This window comes from Vanacampus margaritifer, chromosome 16 (assembly GCF_051991255.1).
Source record: "Vanacampus margaritifer isolate UIUO_Vmar chromosome 16, RoL_Vmar_1.0, whole genome shotgun sequence".
NCBI classification, from domain to species: Eukaryota; Metazoa; Chordata; class Actinopteri; order Syngnathiformes; family Syngnathidae; genus Vanacampus; species Vanacampus margaritifer.
In genome coordinates this window covers 13,025,936-13,044,698 of record NC_135447.1, presented here as the reverse complement: position 1 = coordinate 13,044,698, position 18,763 = coordinate 13,025,936, and the positions used below count along the sequence as shown (strand labels likewise).

The window sequence follows — 18,763 nt, the reverse complement described above, 5'->3', positions numbered from 1 at the left end:
TTTTTTTTTTCAGCACAATATTGCTCCTTTTTTCCGTAACATTACAACTGGTTTGTACAACTTTTTTTCAAACTGTAACATTACAGTTTTTTAACATGATGGCTTTTTTTATCATTACAACTTTTATTGGAATTTTGCAACTCTTTCCTCGTAACTAAACTACTTTTTTAATCTTTCACTACCATATCGCACAACTTTGTTAGTGACACATAAAAGGAAAGTAACATGGAAGGTTTTTCAAATCTGATATTATCATGAAAAGCAATTTAAAAAATTTTTTTTAGGTAGGAATTCCAATAAGACAATTTTTTTTGTTTGCTTTTATTTTTTAAATTACTGCTTATAAATAACTATTCTACAAATACTGAAGCATTTTGTGAGTCCTCTCTTTGAAAAGTACAGTAAAAAACAAATTTACTAACTTACCAATGACTTTTTCTGACCTTTTGGTGAATAGCCCTTCATAATTTTTTTCAACAAACTCAAATGTTTTTGTCGTAAGATATTACACCTTTGCCCCGTAATATTAAAACACTATTCTCCTCACTTTAGGACTCCATCCTTGTGATTCCACCCATTAAAATAAACATACACAGATGCTCAATGATGTTTGGAAAGCTCCTTTTTATTGGATGTTTGTCAGCAGCCACACCAACAAAAATACAAACGACAAGCACACGCATAATCTTATACTGTACTCCATGGTGGCCATTAACCTGTAAATAAATTACGAAATACACCACATCGGCAAAGAAATGTTTACTGTTCATATATCATAATAATAATCTTCATAATAATATTCAACTTTTAGATAGACTTCTGTATATATTTGCTCCATATACTCTCCTTAAATTTCTGTACAACAAACAAACAAGATGCCAATTGTGTACCAAAAGCATGTGTAGTGGTTATACTGTGTGAAGTGGGGGGGTGGACAACCTAAGGTGAATGAGCAATATGTATCCCCCCCACTGAGAGCGTTTGATTCAGCCCACCATGCAAAAAAAATAAAATGAAAATAAAATAATCAGATAAACTGTTTCAACAACACAAAATGTCATAATTCATAATAAAAGACTACTTTATTCATTATTAATTCACTAATTTAGCCCTTAGAGGACTGAAATGGCCCCTGATTGGAAAAAGGTTGCCCACTCCCGCTGTAGCTAACATGTTAGCCCCAAAACAAAAATTAACAAAATTTGAAAAAGCCCGCGTTACGTAATAGTATGTACTCCATACAATAGGAAATAAATAAATAAAACATAACACGTACCTCTACGCGCACATCCAAGAATAAATTCAAGTTTTCTGTTTTATTCAAATAAAAGGATCTTCTCCAACATGAGCCCATGACAGTTGAAAATGTTCTCCGTGACGACGTTGCATAATTTTTCACCCCCATGGTCTATTCTCACAAGAATTTAGTAGGATTTGAAAATATATCACGGCCACAGTCAATATATATATATCTATATACTGTATATAGATTTTGTGAAGTCATTACCATAATTTTTTTTAAAGATGACAAGAGAAAATATGTTACCGTTATGAGAATGAAGTCAAAATATTACGAGAATAAATGGTAAGGTAATGATACGTCGGAATATTACAATGATGAACACGAGCAAGGAAGCCTTTTTCTCGTAACATAACATTTGCCAAGTAAATTTATGACATTATTCACAGAATTTTACAAATTTATTCTCATAGAATATTTTTTTTTTTTTTAACTTTGTCATTGTTTTTCTTCGTAACATTATAGTTTTAATCGTAATTATACAACTTTATTCTCTGAACAACTTTTATTATTGATTAAGTGTTTAAAATTGTAATATTGCCACTTTATTATGCAAATTAAAAAAAAAATAGAATATTACAACCTTGTTGTCGTAACACTACAACTTTTTTACCGTTGTATTAACTTTTAAAATGATTCCTCACCTGTTTGTTTGTTTTTAGCCACCAAATGTGACATTTTGGGCTATCAATGCGGAAAGATGTTTTGTACACTATCCTACTAAATCCTTGTGCGTCCTCTTTTGATTGTTTTGTCGATGTCCCTGGCCCCAAAGGTTCCTGAATTGACAACCGTTGTCATGGAAGCGCAATAAAAAAAATAATAATTTCAACGCCGCTAGCTCGTATCTGCATATAAAAATATACCGGTAATCGCAAAGGAAGGTTTTAACGCGTCGGGTGTTGTTTTCATGCATCCCGCAAACACACACGCACGTTCATTTGAAAACATGCACACACGTGCACACACACGTCAGGAAACCCGAGCCTCGTTCTTTTTTTCCGCTCCATCCCGCCTTCTTCTCCGTCCGCCAAAACACCACAACTCCTTCCTGCGTTCTCGTCTGGCCCATTAAGAGCAATCACGGAGATAATTGCACGTCTGATCAACTCTCAACGGGAGGCTTTTAGCCCAGCGGCCAGCGAAAGAGGAGAGGCAGGCGTGGCCGGAGGGATGGGAGGACGAACTGGTGAAAAAGGGATGGTAGGCGATGTGAGGGGGACTAGGGTTTGGGCGGCGGCCTTACCAGGGAGCTTGGCGACAGACTGAGAAACCTGACCGGACCGGCGCAAGATGTAGCAGCGAGGCTAAAAATAAGACGATAAAAAAAACAACTCCTTCTTCTTCACACATACACACTGAGACACACACACACACACAGACGCGATGGACAAAATATCCACCCGGCCCACCCTGTTGTTGAATAACACACTGTTGAAAACGTTGTACGGTACTGCGCAAAAGTCTGAGACCACCAGAAGATTCCAATTCCGTTTCTATGAGATTTTCTGGAGTGGTGTTGCATACTACCCATTGCTGTTAAAAGTGTGCATATTGTCGCAGAATCCACCATCTGATCCTCCAGGAAACAGGAAGTCACCCGTGAGCGAACCCAGATACAATTTACTGTATCTCGGCAGTGCACAAGTTTTGCACAAAAAGTCTGAGGCCACCATCAAAGTTACAAGGCATTTCTATGAGATTTTCTAGAAGGGTGGCGCATAGAACCCATGGTTTTGGATGGAAATGTACAGTCCCAGAATCCACTGTAAGGTCCTCCAAGAACCAGGAAGTTGCCAGAGACTTTTGAGAAGCTTGCATCCATCTCGTACAAATGAAATGGCATTGAGATTTCATTCAGACAATGTGCGGTCAATGTGACTTCATAAAAAAAAGACATTCCAAGCATTTCAAGTGAGGGTAGAGTCCCAGAATCCAATGTCTGATCCTTCAGGAACCAGGAAGTCAACCCAAATGCAATTTCCCTCAGTGGCCCACAACTTTTGCGCAGTACCGTTCTTTTTTCAGTTGTGAAAGTGTGCAGAAGTCTAAGGCTAATGACTTGGGATGAGGACAGATTCAGTTCGAAGGCATTTCTCTGAGATTTTCTCAAAGGGTGGCAGATAGAAACCAGGTATCGGTGCCAGAATCCAGCGTCCAGCTCTGTGATTGGCCTTGGCGGCCCTCAAATTCTGCGCAGCACCGTGCGTCGACTTCATACAAATGAGCTTTATAGCGCTGAGATTCCATTCAGACAGTGTGTGGGTCCCTTTTTTCAGGGGCGTTAAAGTGTTCCAGGTGTGCTGCAAATGCACTGCGCAAAAGTCTGAAGCTACCATAGGTGACTTCTCTTAAGGACAGCTTGGGTTAGAAGCCAAGTCTATGATATTTTTTGGAGGTGTGGCATGTAGAACCCTTTGATTTTGGCGGCGGATCTAGTTAAAAGTTCCCAAAAAGTTGCCTACGAACTAACCCAAATACAATTTGCCTCGGTGGCCTACCACTTTTGCGCAGTACTGTGTGTCCACCTCGTACAAATGAGCTTAATGGCATTGAGATTCCGTTCAGACAGTGTGTGGTCCTTTTTTTCCGGGTGTGTCAAAGTGTTGCAGATTTGTTGCAATGTCCGCATGTTTACATCATTGCTTCCTTGGCCTTCAAATCTTCATTGGAAGTATCTACATTCTGTTATCCGTTATCTGAATTGTGAGTTCCTGATCCAGTCCGTGGTATGGGTGTCGACCACAAAGCGTTGGTAGACAGTCCGTTAATAAATATATGCATGTCAGACATCCCGATTAGGCAGAAGAAGGAAGGCAAGTTCAGTTCAGTTCTTCTTCAGGTTCAGCTTTTAGTTTCCAAGGCGAACAGGCACAGTAAAGCTTTTGGTCCCTCTTGAGCTGGAGAACAGGTGGATGCATACAAGGTAGGTGAGCACATGACATGGTTGCTGTCTTGTCGCCACCAATCCAGGCCTGTCATAGTGACTTCTCCACAGCCTTGCTCATGGAGGAATGACTCGGGTTGGGGTTCGAAGCGGAGATCTTGCGGCACACAGTGTTGGTGTTGCTACACCGGCAGCCGGGTCGCGTGGCCCGGTCGTGGGCGCAACGGCACAGGGCGAGGCACAGCCGGGCAGGGGGGTAGCAGCAGAGGCAGGGCAGGCAGAGAGCCAGGAGGCTCATGGTGCCCCAGCGGGCCAGGGCGTGGCCTGGGCCGCAGGAGCAGGGCCGGTCAGCGCAGTTGTCGTCGTCGTCTTGCGCTGAGCAGTGGTAGAAGAGGCCCTTGACACAACACAGGCAGGTGCCATACTCCATCGCACTCTCAGCTGAACACAGGCAGCGCTGCCCGCAGGCCCAGCAGGAGGGCAGGCGGCGCGGAGCGCAGCACTCGTGGCACTTGCAGCGAGCGCAGCGCTCGCAGATGAACTGGTGACGGCCCAGGTCGTCTTCGGCCAGGATTTTGCTCAGGGAAGTGTCATGCTTGAGCTCCCCTTTCGGTTGACTGCGCACAACCGAGGCCAGGCCGGAGTGCGAGGGCGTCAAGCCCGCCAGCAGCCTCTGGTCCGAGCCGGCGCTGGTTCGGGACATAGAGGAGCTCACGGTGCTGGAGCGGCTGATGCGGGACATGTGGGTGTGCTGCTGACTTTGGCTGCGGGGCAGGGCGGCGTGGCGGGGCGGCTGAGGGTGCTGCGAGTATATTCCATGCGGGTGTCGATCGTCGTGGGTGTAGAAAAATCCAGACTGGGACGCCAGTTCCAGCGCCACCGGCCGGTCCACGTAGTCGTTATGGGTCCGGATGGCACGGATCTGGTCGAGCGACAGCACCGGGACCTGCTGGAGGTCCAGCCCGTCCAGCTCCATCCTAAAGGAATGAGCGGGGTCCATGTCAGAGACCCACAGTAGGCGGTACCAGGATGGGTGGCACCAGGCCGACACTCACGGGACATCAGATAAACCTGACAACACAGGAATCACACAAGAAATAGTGTTAGTTAGTTGATTAGCTGCTGCTAATGCTACCTAGCCATAGTAAAAAAAAAAAATGCAGGCAAAAGTTTTTCATAAACCTGCTAACTCACTATCTAGTGCTCAAGCAAACTAACAAACCATGTGAGAAACCTCAATAACTCGACAGTTTGATGTATTTCAGTATTCTGATAATTATTTAACTAACAAAAAATAAACCAGCAAGCAAGCTAATTAACTATGCAGTCAAATATTATTTTACATAATGCTGTTGACTAATTGTAGAGTCAAATATTTCATTTTCACATGCTTCTATTTACTAATTATCTAGTTAACAAGCTAGCAAACGTGAAACTAACAAATAAGATGGCTAAAAAGCATGCTAGCTATAGCGTCCAGGCCAAATTACAGTACAGTTGGATATTTTTGCTTCCTGTTATCTAAATACCGACAAGCCAACAAGCTAACTAACTAAAATAGTAACAGTAAATAGCCAACAAGCTCAATACTATAGTCACGTCATAATTCTGCTTAGTAATTATATTACCAACAAACTTAACACTACTAAATGAAGAGAATAAGCTGTTGGAAATCAATTAATACAATTTACTGACAGAAATATTAGAATATAAATTCTACAATAAATCTAGGTCAGTGCTTCTGGTAGTGTTTCGGCTAGCAGAGAGGGCCTTGTGTCCCTGCATAAATTAGCTGTGAAGATGTCAGATAGACGTTCGGGAAAGGAAAATAAAGACAACAAGTGCAGGAAATGCACGGGCAGCAAAGTAGACTCAATTGAATAAAAGCTCCAGATGAATGGATAAGCAGATAAGGGAATAGGCAGAAGTCTCGCATTAAAGATGATGCTCGCCTCAGAGGACCTTTTGGGGGTACGCCCAAAAAATACATAGAGCATACATAAAACAAGACCAAAGATTTGCAATGTCTGTAGACTTTTGGCTCAGTGCAGGGATACAGAAGAACCTGGCATGAATCTGAGGCCTCTCTGAGGTTTATTACATTTTTAAACTCAAGTTAAAGGGTTGGAGCAGGGTAAAAGTCAGGGTTCGGGTTTCAAGTGTTTTAGGTTTTCGGTTACAGTGTTTCAAGTTATGGTTATAACTTCAAGTCAGAGGTTCATTGTTAAGATTTGGGCTTCAGGTTAGGATTCCAATATAGGGTTAATAATAGCCTACTAGTAGGCCTAGTAGGACTACATATTACTAGTGAGGCAAAAGTTGTGACTAGTCCGACTAGAAACATAAAATTCGACGAGTTAACATCTCGCACACGCTAACTAATTAACAAGCTAACTAGCAAGCAAGCTATATAAGTGTATATACAGATGTTTTTTTTCCATAATTCTGCTATATAGCTAACTAGCGAATTAGCTAAATAATTGTACAGTCAGATTTTTGTACATAATTCCGCTAACTATCTAGCTAACAAACTAACTAGTGGGCAGGCTAAATAACTACGTAGCTGTTTTGAGATAATTCTGCTAACTAACCATACAGTCAGACAGGTTTAAATATGTTAAAGGTGCAGTGCCGTTTAAAAAGGTCATGTTAAAGCTTTGTCTACATCATGCATGCTCCACCAATGCCCAGAGTACGAAGAGCCCTGACTGTTTTACTGTGACTGCACCTATCAGCTTTTATCTTCCCTTAACAGTTGAGTGTGCGAACCCTCACACTGAGTTTCCTTGGAGAGGGGCGGAGTTTTTCCTCACCTCATTTGAAGTTATCTCTTTGTTTGTCAACTGTGACTGTCGCTTTTAAATTGTGCACATACTCACACCCGCACCATGAACAAGCCTAACACAGATGCTGCAGTTACGCTTTGGGCCAGAGGTGGCAGTCACGAGTCAAAAAGTGACAAACTGCACAAAGATCCTTTAACTACTAGTGGGTAGCCGTAAACTCCTACAGTTTTGCTTCACTAATAGTATGTAGTTATTCTACTAATATGTCAACGTTGTCCTACTAGTTTTAAGAAATGCCATACATTAGTGTCATTTTACTAGTGAGGACAAAGAGGGTACTAGTCCATCAACCTGAAGCTGGATATCAAGTATATTGAGCTCAAACAGCTTTCCATATGAGCCTTCCTTCTCACATTACAAGACGAGCCAACAACGTGTCACATGATCGTTAATGTGCACCAGGGAGCATTAATGACGATGATGCAACAGATTCAGAAAAGTAAGATATTCCCCACCCATGGGCCATGGGTTTATTTAAGAGAATTGCTAGATGTTGTTGACACCAACGACGATTCAGTTGCACAACATCAGTTTGATGCTAATACACCCGAAAAAGAGATGGGTCAAAAATAAATAAATAAATAACTCAAATTGGGTCAAAAGGGATTGACCCAACATTTTGGTTTATCTAAAACAAAAAGTTGGGTCAAATGAATAACCCACAAAACAACCCATTTTTGGGGAACCGACCCAACATTTTAGGCTATTTATTTGAACCAAAATGTTGGGTCAAATGAATAACCCAAAACCCAATACTTTTGGTTGCTTGGGTTTTGTGGTCTATTCATTTGACAACCCAAAAAATTAATTAAATAAAAATACAACCCAAATTTTAGGGTTGTTTTGAGTGTTATTCATTTCACCCAACTTTTTGGTTAAATAATTAAGCCAAAACGTTGGGTCGGTCCCCTTAAAAATGGGTTGTTGTTTTTATTTTATTTTATTTTTTTAATCCAACTGTTTTTAGAGTGTATAAAAAATGGAGTGAAATTCAACTAGTCACTAATGAAACTTGTGTCACATGATGGTATTTCCAGAAAAAAAATCCTCTCACTTGGTGTGCATGCCACTGTTAAGAGCCAGGTTAACGCTTGCACAACCAAACATAAACCTGTCCTCGTTGTGGGCCCACCAAAGCACTGGGTTCTACATGGTGAATATTTTTTAATTTTTTAATCATCATCAATCACTTCTGAAAGTGCGGATCGAAAAGTTGTTCAAGATCCTGCTTGAGCCTGCCATTCTTCCACTTTACCGGTTCTTGTTCAGAAATACAAGACAATATAGGACAGACTCACTTCATTCTAGTCGATGTCACGCTCTAAATCAGGGGTGTCAAACTCATATTAACTCAGGAGCCACATGGAGGAAAATATATTACCAAGTGGGCCGGATCGGTAAAATCATGGTATATAATTTAAAAACAATTGCCATCAATTATACACAGATTTTCGGTATTTGCAGGTCAGCCCTAAATTGCAGGGCGCTGTAAATATATTGTCTCAAAAAAAACAACATGAATGCAAATGGAACGCGGCAAATACTTTGCCCATATGAGTTCCAGGCATGTTTTATCTACCTATTTTGCATATACTGACATCCAGAGCAATTCCGTGTACAAGTTGCTCATCTGAGGATTGCTTGTGAAATTACAAATGTATATGTTTTTATTGTGGCTAGCTGGTTAATTAGTCAGACATTACTTTTCTTTTTTTTTTACTTCACAAAGTAGTTTCGCAGGTCTGATTAAACCCCTTTGCGGGCCTGATCCGGCCCGCAGGCCGTATGTTTGACACCACTGCTCTAAACGTTATTGCCTTAAGACACCTAGTCGACTAGTCTGTAAAACCGTTAGTGCCAGCCTAATTTAAAAAAAACAAAAAACGTTTGTCATCTCTGAACCAAAGTGCTAAAAAGTGAAATGCGGATGCGGAAAACCTTAACGGAAGCCCTTGTGTTAGCAATGTGGTAACCTGAGCAAGGCCCCTATTGCGGTGCTGGGGGAGTATCAGTGTGACGGGACGGGTGGACCACCACACAAACACACACACATACACACTCGGAAAAAGATGCCCTGTGAGCCTATCTTTCTACAAGAACAGTTTTTCATGCATGGGTCACTTTATTAGGTACTCCATTCATGAGAGATTTGTATTTAAAAATTTGCTATCTGCCTCCGTGAAAAAACACGCTGGCTCAAGGTCGAAATGCGTTTCTTCCTTTGACTTCCGCTGAGTCTGGACGGTCGATGGGGCTTTTTAATGGACAAAGCAAGCTCTCTCCGCGATGACCTCATGGGCAAACCAAGCTATTTTAAAAAGCCACTACAAGTGAGAATGGGGGCGGGGGGGGGCACTTCCTCGGAAATACCAGTTAATCTCCAAGAAGAAAATATTAGTTGAATTGTGATACATCCGTCGGACAACACATTTAGCAACTTTAATGAAAGTGGAAGAAGACTTCCTGACACAACTAGCCACCACTTTGGAAGGTACCTCCACAAAAACCCAATTAGGTTCTCACATGATTTTGACTTTATTTCACCAATCAAAGTGAGCCACGAATAACAACATTCAGGGAATTTCTTTCCAGGTTATGCATGAAAAATTTGGGTGGGTGGTTTTGCTAACCAGGATGGTCACATGACCTGCTCACATATTGACCTTATGTTCTTCATTGCTTATTCGAGCTAAGTGCTAGTGCATCTTAATGCAATCAATTCAACATGCCGTGCAATTATCAAACCAAAACACCTGCGAAGAGCCTACAAATTCCTTGTTCAATTGTTGTATAATCGGTTTTCATACATGAAGTATTGTTCCTCAGTATTCACTAGGCACTAAGACCCTGAGGCTTTCCTTTCTCGGTGCCCTCCCGGGAGCAGCAGCAGCAAGATTGGATGACAATAAACTTGATGAGATACCGGATGTGCTGAATCTGACCGTGACGGAAAGACTGAAATAGACACTGAAGACCGGGGAGGGGAAGCGGGGGGGCGGTCACAGGAAGGAAAGGGTCAGCCAATGACCGAGGGATCACGACGCTATTAATGATTTTTAAATATAAATATGATGAAAGGCCGTCTGAGGGAAAGTTGGGAAGGAAGTTCCCCTAGCATAAGGGTGGGGAACCATTTCAGTTTTTATAAAGTCCTCTGAGGCCCAGGATAAACTGATAAAAAGTTAGGAAGTAACAACAAACACATTTTTTGATACACTATGGACATTTGGTGTTCTGTTTTTCGGGACTTTTGGGCTAAAACAACAAAGGAAAGCTGCCATTTTGGTTGGGAGCCACCATTTTAGGGTTATTTGGGCCATTTAAGTCAAGTCCACTTAGCAACGTGAAATTTGGTAGTCATATCCATCATGAGTTGACCTCCCCAAAAAAAAGTCTCAAGAAGCTATGCCGGAAAAGATACAGGAAGTCTGCCATTTTGATTCGGAGTCGCCATTATGGAGCCATTTGCATTTCCGGTTTCAACCCACACTGGAATAAAAAATTTTTTAAAAGCCAGTTCACTTACTGTAACAACATGACATTTAGTTGGAATGCCTGTCATGAGTCTCAAGAACCCCGTGCCCACAAAAACATAAAGTGCCATTTTTCTTTGAAGCAGCCATTTTAGTGTTAATCATGCTCGTTTACAGGATTTATTTTAAAGGGGAAGTCAAGTGAAAAATGCTCTTTACACTGTATTCTATGCAACACCACAATCTAAACGTGTCAGATGTCACACATGCTGGATATTTTGGGGCGTGGGTGGATTTGTGTTAAGTTATAATTTGTGTGATAGCTTTTTAGTATGGTTGTCATAGGCCGATCGCCTGACTGATTAATTGATCAAAAGGTGCATCCTGATACTTTTGTCCAGCAATGTGAGACAAATCTAACTCAGTAAAGTTGTCTTTTAGTGCAAATCGTACATTTCCGCAGGACTGTGGTCATACAGTGCATTAGTCGGAGCATTAGTGCTTCTGCTGTGGCGTTAAAAAAAAAAAAAAAAACTCCATTCATCCCCTCCCTCCCTTTCTCCATCATCCATTCATCCATTTCATCATCCGGCCTTCCCCCCTCCCTCCCTTATCCTCTCTTCCGCCCCATGGCTGGTTATTCCTCCTACCACTTCTACACCCCCCCCCCCCCCCACCCCACGTCACTCCATCCCATCATCCATCGGCCCACCCCGGCGGAGATGACTATCGACATTCTGCATCCGACCTTGAGGACAATCAATGGCAACCCTTGCAAGTGCGGCCCGGTCACGTTTACCCACACACGCGTGCACACCAACGTCCATTATGGGGAGGGCGTGACTTTTGGTCCCCGTGACGAGACAAAACCAGAATATGTACACAAAGTTCAGTTATCAGGGCTATGTTTTTGGTCCCCGTGCTTCAACAGCTTGATATTACCAGATGATTGGTCCCCACACAACAAGCCGACACTGCGACGGGATTGTGTAATCAGACATTTGTCCCATTGAATGACAGAACATACAGACACAAACATCCATGATGGGGACCTGATTCATGGTCCCTGTGCCGCACGGAAAACCCATAACTAGCGACTTTACAACAAGACCTCATGTGCACCTGACAACAAGACATACACATACAGTACACACAACCTTCAATTAGGAGGCTGTGATTTTTGGACCCTATGCATTAACTTTAAAAGTAACTTAGTTTCTTTACTGATTACATGACTTTAAAAGTAACTTATTGACTTTACTGATTACTCGATTGGAAAAAAAAGTTATATTACAAGTTACTTTATTAGTTACATTCAACAGTTGCCGACAACTCCGCTTAACAATACTTTAATGGGAGTGTATTTTTTTTTTACAGTGAAGTTTAAGAATAAAGTTTTATTTTTCAATTTTAAATAAAATACAACCTTTTTTGACATCAGTATATTTTTTAATGATTTTTTCTAGACTTCACATAACATAAATTTTAAAGAAAGTCTGTTTTGGTCTGACATATTTTGCTGTTAATATTGTTATAGCAAAATGCAATTTATAACATACGTTGTTTAGAAATAAGATTATTAAATTTGGAGACACAGCCTTGTGGGTCTTTCCCTTTAAGGATGAACGCGCTGCCGGCCATATTTTTTTGTTTTTTGTTTTTATTTGACATACTGGGAGTGATTTTGAAGCTAGATTACACTTTGTCAACAGCACAGCATGCAACGTACCTTAATATTTTCTTTAGCTGACACAAACTCAAAATAGTGACTGAATTTCCAGTTTTCCAAAATGCAAATCTTTCGTTTTCCTTCCTTCACATTAAATCTGAACACAGACACTTCCATTGTGTAATTTGTGGTCCACTGTGCCTCTAGGGATCTTCATGGTGTAACTATAAGCAAACTTTTGTCCCTACAGAGTGACGAGTACCTGATTTCTGGTCCCCACAACACATGCATAAACTTGTCATTTTCAAAAGGATGCACTTACCTCTGATTCGATTAAGATCCATTTTGCACTCGTGCAACTCGTCCCCTTTTTGCAAATTATCCTCACGTCAACTAATGTATGATTACAATATGCATCTGTGACAACTAGAGTAACTCACTTCACAGGACGCTGTTACACTGGAAAAGTCCTTGTCATAGTTGACGTGCAAATAAGTCCTAAATGGCCACGCGTGCGTGCATGGAGAGAAAGAAAGGCTTCATGGATGCTCTCTATCAGCAGGATGTGCCCTCTTCTTCCTCCTGCTCCTCCTCTTCCTCCTCCTCTTCCCGGAGCTCGGATCCCTTTGCGTCCTCCTGAGGTCACCTCCTCCCCCACCACCGCCGCCGCCTTCTTCTGAAAATCAGACTGCGTGCGATTCTTCCGAGGATGCTGGCGAGCTGGCAAGTAGGAGATGAGGAAGAGGCGTGGCTTTCATGGTCAGGAGCGGGTTAAAAAGTAAGAAAGTGCCTGAAAGTCAAGAAGATGGGAGTCACAAATTGTTTACAAAGAAGTCGCTTTCCCGCCCGGTTGTAGCATCCGCGTCTCTTCTCCAGAGATGAATGGCTGTGAGGGCTGCATGCTTTCTCGCACTCGCTCACTCTCTCTCTCGTAGAAACACACACACACATTCCTCCCTCTCGACCCCCGCCCTCTCCCATCACTGAATTCAACCCACTTCATGCACGTGCGCTCAAGTGGCCATCACACACACCAACGTACTTGAAACAATGATTAGTCGAGTCCAAATCCGTATGTACAGTGTATAGTGAAACTTTGTTGAGTATTGTTGCAGTATTGCTGCTTCGTGTATGCAAAAAGGGCAGTTGTTTGAAGGTTTATATTGACGTAAAATGTTATGGAAACGTGCTGATTTCCATTAGCCAATCTATGGAGTTTTACATTACATGTTAGCATTAAGCTAACTTTTGTTGAATTAATTCAGGGGTCTGCAACCTTCGGCTCTTTAGTCCCTCTCCTTTGACTCCCTATGGATCTTTTTATATATATATATATATATATATATATATATATATATATATATATATATTAATAAATTATTTAACATTTTTATTGTTTGGATAAAATATTTTAATGAAATTAAGATTTCGATTAAAAAAAATATATATATTTAATGTCAGAATTCAAATGTGTAAGTTGTCAGAAAAAGAGACGAAAGGTGGATGAAAAGGTTTTTAAAAATTCCTAAAAGTGTTCAAAGTGACCATAAAATGTCCAAAAAGAGCAACAAAAAACCCTACCATATAATATACAAAAAAAATGCCAAAAGTCAGAACAAATATTTTAAAAAGACAGAAAAGATGTTCAAAAAGTAACCATAAAATGTCCAAAAACAAAACAAGTAAGACTCAAAATTACCATAAAATGTCCACAAAATTGCCAAAAATGTCAGAACATTGATAGCAAAAAAGCAGAACAAAATGTCAAAAGTAGCCTTAAAATGTCCAAAAAATGGAAGGGAGGCAAAAAATTACCATATGTCCATACTGTTTTGTTCATCGCAACGTTCAAAGGTTTTGTGGCTTCAGACAGATTTTTTGTTATTTATTTGGCCTAAAATGGCTCCTTTGACAGTAAAGGTTGCTGACCCCTGGATTAATTGATAAATTCAGGATGTTTAATTCTCCTCTGTTTTATGTGTCACTTTATAGTAAATAACTGGGAGTGAACACTTTGAAGCAAGCACGCCTCGTTTTCATTTTGTCAAAGGGATGTCATAGGACGATAGTCTTTTATTAAGTGAGAACAGGCAAATAAATAGAAAAAATTCTCAGCATATTCTCGACATTGTCATCAAAATGTCAGTTCTGAAATGGATTCCAACACGTTTGAGCATCCGTTCCGTAGCAAGGTTTTTTTCCCCTTCCTTTGCCAGCTGCTTCTACGGTCACACCCACGGGCCCTCTAATTGCCGCTGATATGTGGGTGCGCAGATGAGTCGAGACACTGATCCATTAAGTGACCAGGCCCGGCTTGATTGGCTCCGGATGAAGCACCCCCTCCCTCCCCCTTGAAATAGCCCGATTGGCTGTTGGCCAAGCGGCCATTTCCTGTGTCTGAGAGGAGCTCCAGCCACCGGGGCTCGAATGCATTTCCTGACTGAGAATAAAAGTTTTATTAATGAGCGCCAGTGCATCAGTGGCCGGCCTCAGTCTTCTTGCCTTGCTCGTCAGGAAGGATGACGGGTGTGAAAATACAGACGAGGACGATTGGCCTTTATTTTGAAATTCTTTCTCCAGTTTCTGACTTCATTCAAAAAGAAGTGAGAAACACAAAGGCTCGGATGTTCTTGTTCCTGTGCTTGAATCCTCCTGGTGTCTTTCCTGACCTCCACCTTGGTTTTCACTACGGAAGGTTTGTGTTTTATGATTGTGGGGTAGTGTTCCAGTTAGGGATTAGGGTTAGGTTTAGGGAGGGTTAAGATTAATGGGGTTAGAGTTAGGGAAAGGCATGGTTGAGATGCTGCTCTACCAGGCCATCCTCAAACACACCTTTGATTGCATTTCGAAGGGGTTAGGGGTTAAAATTAGGATAGGTTAGTGTGGAGGTTCGACTTTGGTCCTGTTCCAGGGCTTCAACCCTCCGGGTGTCCTTCCTTAGCCACGCCCTTGATTTAGTTTCAGATGCCGCATGAACGTCCAGATGCTGCCTTGCATTCTTGGAGACCTTGGAGGGAGGTTGGACTGGTTGTGCAGAGTCCGCCAGACGTTTCACATAGCGGTGGTCAGACACAAAACTGTTTTTGGATAAAAGATCATTACAAAATTAGGGGTTCGATGTTGATTATGGTCCTTCTGGTTGAGACTACCTGGGCTGAGACCCTGCATCTGAAGTCTTTGGCTTTTTGGGAAGACTACCTGCTTCTTCCTCCTCACCATCCTTAACTTTCTTCTTCGGTCTGGACTGGTTTTTGCGCCAGCCACGACTGGCCGGATTCTGCGGTGAGACTTTAGTCTTTTTACCACGAGGATCTTTGCTATCACAGGCAGCCATTATCCCGCAGCAAAACCTAACACTGTGAAATGAATAAGCCTTTCATTAGCCAGGAGAAACCGATAAACTGATTTTTTAATCATTATTTAAGGTTCTTACTGTCGGCTGATGGCAAAGTGAGGCCATAGGTGGCTCATGCTGACAAACTGATGCTCCAGCACCTGGTGGGGCGTCATACGCATGGACGCGTCCATGTGGAACATCCCCTTCAGCATGTCCACAAACATCAGCTTATCAGCCGCATACACGACCTGGTCCAAGGGGTGTTTGGTATAACACCATTGGAACTGCTGGAGCTAGACAACAAAACTTATGAGAACCTCTTGAAGAGTCACTTAAGATTCTTTAAAGTCGTACTTGTAGAAGGTGGTCAAGAGAGCTCAACTTCTCTGTCTTGGCCGTCCTGACTGCTATTCCGGTTTCTTGCTGATAAGTTTCAGATGTCTGAAGACAGATGTTATTGAGGTTAGATTTGACTTTGACTTGGTATTCATGAGACTTGACTTGTCTTAGGCCTGAAATATATTTTTGCAAGTCTTGCCAAACACTCGACTTGACTTTGACTACCTTGAAATTTGAAGGCTAAGTCTCGAGACCGACTTTTGGCTTGCACATATGGGACTAGTTTGGAAAGGTCGTCTCTCTCTCACCATTTGTAAGAAAGCAACACTCCTGAACAGAACTCTAGGTGAGTTCAGTTCCACCAGTAGCACATGATAGGGTGTACCTTGAGACTCCACATACTGGTTTCACTTTCCTGGTGGAAAAAGTGTTCAGTCTTTTTGCCAGAGACCAGAAGGCTGTCTGGAAAGGCTCCTCGAGTCTCTGTGATGCACCTTATCTGAAGATACAACACAACAAAGTCGCCATGGAAACCTTTTGATTTTAAAGGCAAACATGATGTTATTAAGTCTAAAGGTAAAATAGCACAAAAAGTTCCCATAACCCTAAACTACACTTTATGTCAATTTGCTCGGCCCTTTCCCAAGCCTTCAAAGATATTTGAGCATTTTACCATACTGGATATTTACCATTTCGTAGTCATTCTTGCCAGGGAAAATCAGCGTACCCATGTACAAAAAAGCAGTCACACAGCCCATGGACCAAATGTCAATTGCCTCATTGTACGGCGCCCCCACCAAAATCTCCGGAGACCTGAGAGAGGGTCAGCAATGTCAAGTTGGCTCCCACGGACACCAATGGAAAAATCTCACAAACACCGATAGGGGCGACTCTGAATGTATGAGCCCGGTCTGGCATCTGCAGCGTCGTGTGTCAGGCCAAAGTCGATGACTTTGACGCGGTAGGGCTGCTGCCGGTGGTTGATGAACATGATGTTCTCCAACTTGAGGTCGGCGTGGATCATCCGCCCACACTTAAGGTGCTCCAGAGCCCTGGCGAGCTAACAGAAAATAGGTTCAAAGACAACCCATTTTCGAAAATTGACTTTTATTTTGTCTTGCTTTTTTTCTGGCAGTCAGCATACAAACAGCCACATGCTCAGAAGTGTATGTCATAGTACTTGCACAAGACAGGACCTCACCCTCAAAACAAGATATTTAACTCACTCACTGCCATTGACGGCTATAGACGTAAAAAATTCATTTGAACTATTTCTATTAGTTTAACATTTTTTCCACTTTTGTTAACAAGACTATGAAAACCTAAAAAAAAAGATATAAAATTTGTGATTAATCGTGAGTTAACTAGTGAAGTCATGCGATTAATTAGGAAAAAATTTAATCGCCTGATGCTCCTAATTTTTAATAATCATTTGTTCTTTTTTTAAAAGTATTTTTTTAATTATCTTTTCTTTCTTTCTTAAAAAAAAAAAGATTATTAAGAATTAGGGGTGTCAGGCAATTTTTAAAAAAAAATCATGATTAATCTGTTAATCTGTTCTAAATGTACAGTAAAAAAAGGTTCTCAATTTTGATACTCTTGTTAACAAAAGTGGGGGAAAAAAATTAAACTAATGGAAATAGTTAAAATGAACTTTTTTTTTAAAAAAAAATTTTTATGGAGTTAAAATGAACTTTTGACGTTTATAGCCGTCAATGGCAGTGAATGAGTTAAGAAATAAAAGAAAAAAGGGGTGTAACATTCCACACTCTAGGCTCTTGCTTTCAAGAAGAAGCCACTCGCCTAGTCGCAACGCCCTAGCTCCACCCCAATTTGCCGGTAACAGGGTAGAGAAGCTCACTTGAGACAGGGTCGCTGCATCAAAACGGGCTAGTTTCAGCAAGAAAATAAAAAGTTGTATGCTTTAGTTGATCCTTGGGGTAATTACTGACCAAAATGTGTCACATGCATACAGTAGTAAGACACCTGTGAATTGTTTTACATTGTGGAAAAAAAGAAAGCACACTCTATGTTGACTTGAAATCCATGCGATTGTAGCATCACTGACTGAACTCGACGTACCTGGTGGACGATGGGTCGGATCTCCTTGACTTGAAGAGGCTTGAAATGTCGCTCCTTCATGAAGTCGAATAGACTCTTATCCAGGTATTCAAATTCCAAGCAAATGTAGCCCATGTAGCTGAAAGTGCTCATCCATTGGACCAAGTGACTCGTGTAGTTTTCCAGCATTTGGATTTTCTGTAGTGCCTCAATCTGTACACATTAGAGTAATGGTTCTCAAAGTTCATTCTTCGTTGAAGTACAACATTTTCATGATGATCGCCAAGAAATGTATTGATTTTTACGTGTTGTGTTCTAACCTCAAACCTGGCCTGCACAGCAAAGTTTCCCCGGTCCCTGATCATCTTCACCGCCACTGTCTTGTTGGTGTCCGTCTTGCGACATTTGGCCACTTTGCCAAAGGTACCCTCGCCCATAACGGAGAGCACCTTGTAGCCGGAAAATGGCGATTGAAACCTGGCTCCCGGGCACAGGCAGTAGACGGTTTCGTTGGGGGAGTTGTCCATCTTTGTCCGTAGCGTTTTCTCTCTTCACGTGGAAAGCATTTTGATGAGATTGTGTGTACAAACGTTCTAAGAAATGAAACTGAAGCGGCCTGGTTGGACACACACAGATGATCAAAGGTACACAACACAAAAAATGGTCATTTTCTATTAAAGTGTGACATCACTGATGTCTGTACCATGCCTTTTGACATCACAGTGCCTTGCCTTTGTGTGTTTATTTGTATACTGACATCACTTTGAGAGATTCTAATAAATAAAATAAAATCAAGCATTAAAAAAAAAATCATTGGGAAAAATCAGGTAAAACTAAAATAAACCAAAAAT

General features: G+C 41.6%; 2 protein-coding genes across 2 annotated transcripts; both read right to left on the bottom strand.

Moving 5' to 3' along the window:
* Nucleotides 1–607: 607 nt before the first annotated feature.
* LOC144036728 (protein sprouty homolog 3) lies at nucleotides 608–13,415 on the bottom strand. Its single transcript, XM_077547575.1, has 2 exons — nucleotides 12,498–13,415; nucleotides 608–5,258 (listed from the first exon to the last, which is right to left on the bottom strand). Exon 2 carries the CDS (start codon nucleotides 5,185–5,187, stop codon nucleotides 4,279–4,281), a length of 909 nt encoding a protein of 302 aa, XP_077403701.1. The 5' UTR covers nucleotides 5,188–5,258; nucleotides 12,498–13,415; the 3' UTR covers nucleotides 608–4,278.
* An 813-nt stretch (nucleotides 13,416–14,228) lies between these two features.
* LOC144036793 (homeodomain-interacting protein kinase 2-like) lies at nucleotides 14,229–18,763 on the bottom strand. The gene is made up of 9 exons (XM_077547687.1): nucleotides 18,233–18,763; nucleotides 17,934–18,125; nucleotides 16,730–16,911; nucleotides 16,541–16,664; nucleotides 16,237–16,350; nucleotides 15,867–15,953; nucleotides 15,609–15,805; nucleotides 15,325–15,531; nucleotides 14,229–15,252 (listed from the first exon to the last, which is right to left on the bottom strand). Exons 1-9 carry the CDS (start codon nucleotides 18,437–18,439, stop codon nucleotides 15,030–15,032), a joined length of 1,533 nt encoding a protein of 510 aa, XP_077403813.1. The 5' UTR covers nucleotides 18,440–18,763; the 3' UTR covers nucleotides 14,229–15,029.

Coding starts and splice junctions, on each gene's coding strand:
- LOC144036793 (XM_077547687.1), bottom strand. CDS start 18,439: ATGGACAACTCCCCCAACGAAACCGTCTACTGCCTGTGCCCGGGAGCC. Junction 15,954..16,236: donor CCAGTATGTGGAGTCTCAAG/GTACACCCTATC, acceptor ATCTGTCTTCAG/ACATCTGAAACTTATCAGCA. Junction 15,806..15,866: donor CTCTTGACCACCTTCTACAA/GTACGACTTTAA, acceptor TTTGTTGTCTAG/CTCCAGCAGTTCCAATGGTG.
- LOC144036728 (XM_077547575.1), bottom strand. CDS start 5,187: ATGGACCCCGCTCATTCCTTTAGGATGGAGCTGGACGGGCTGGACCTC.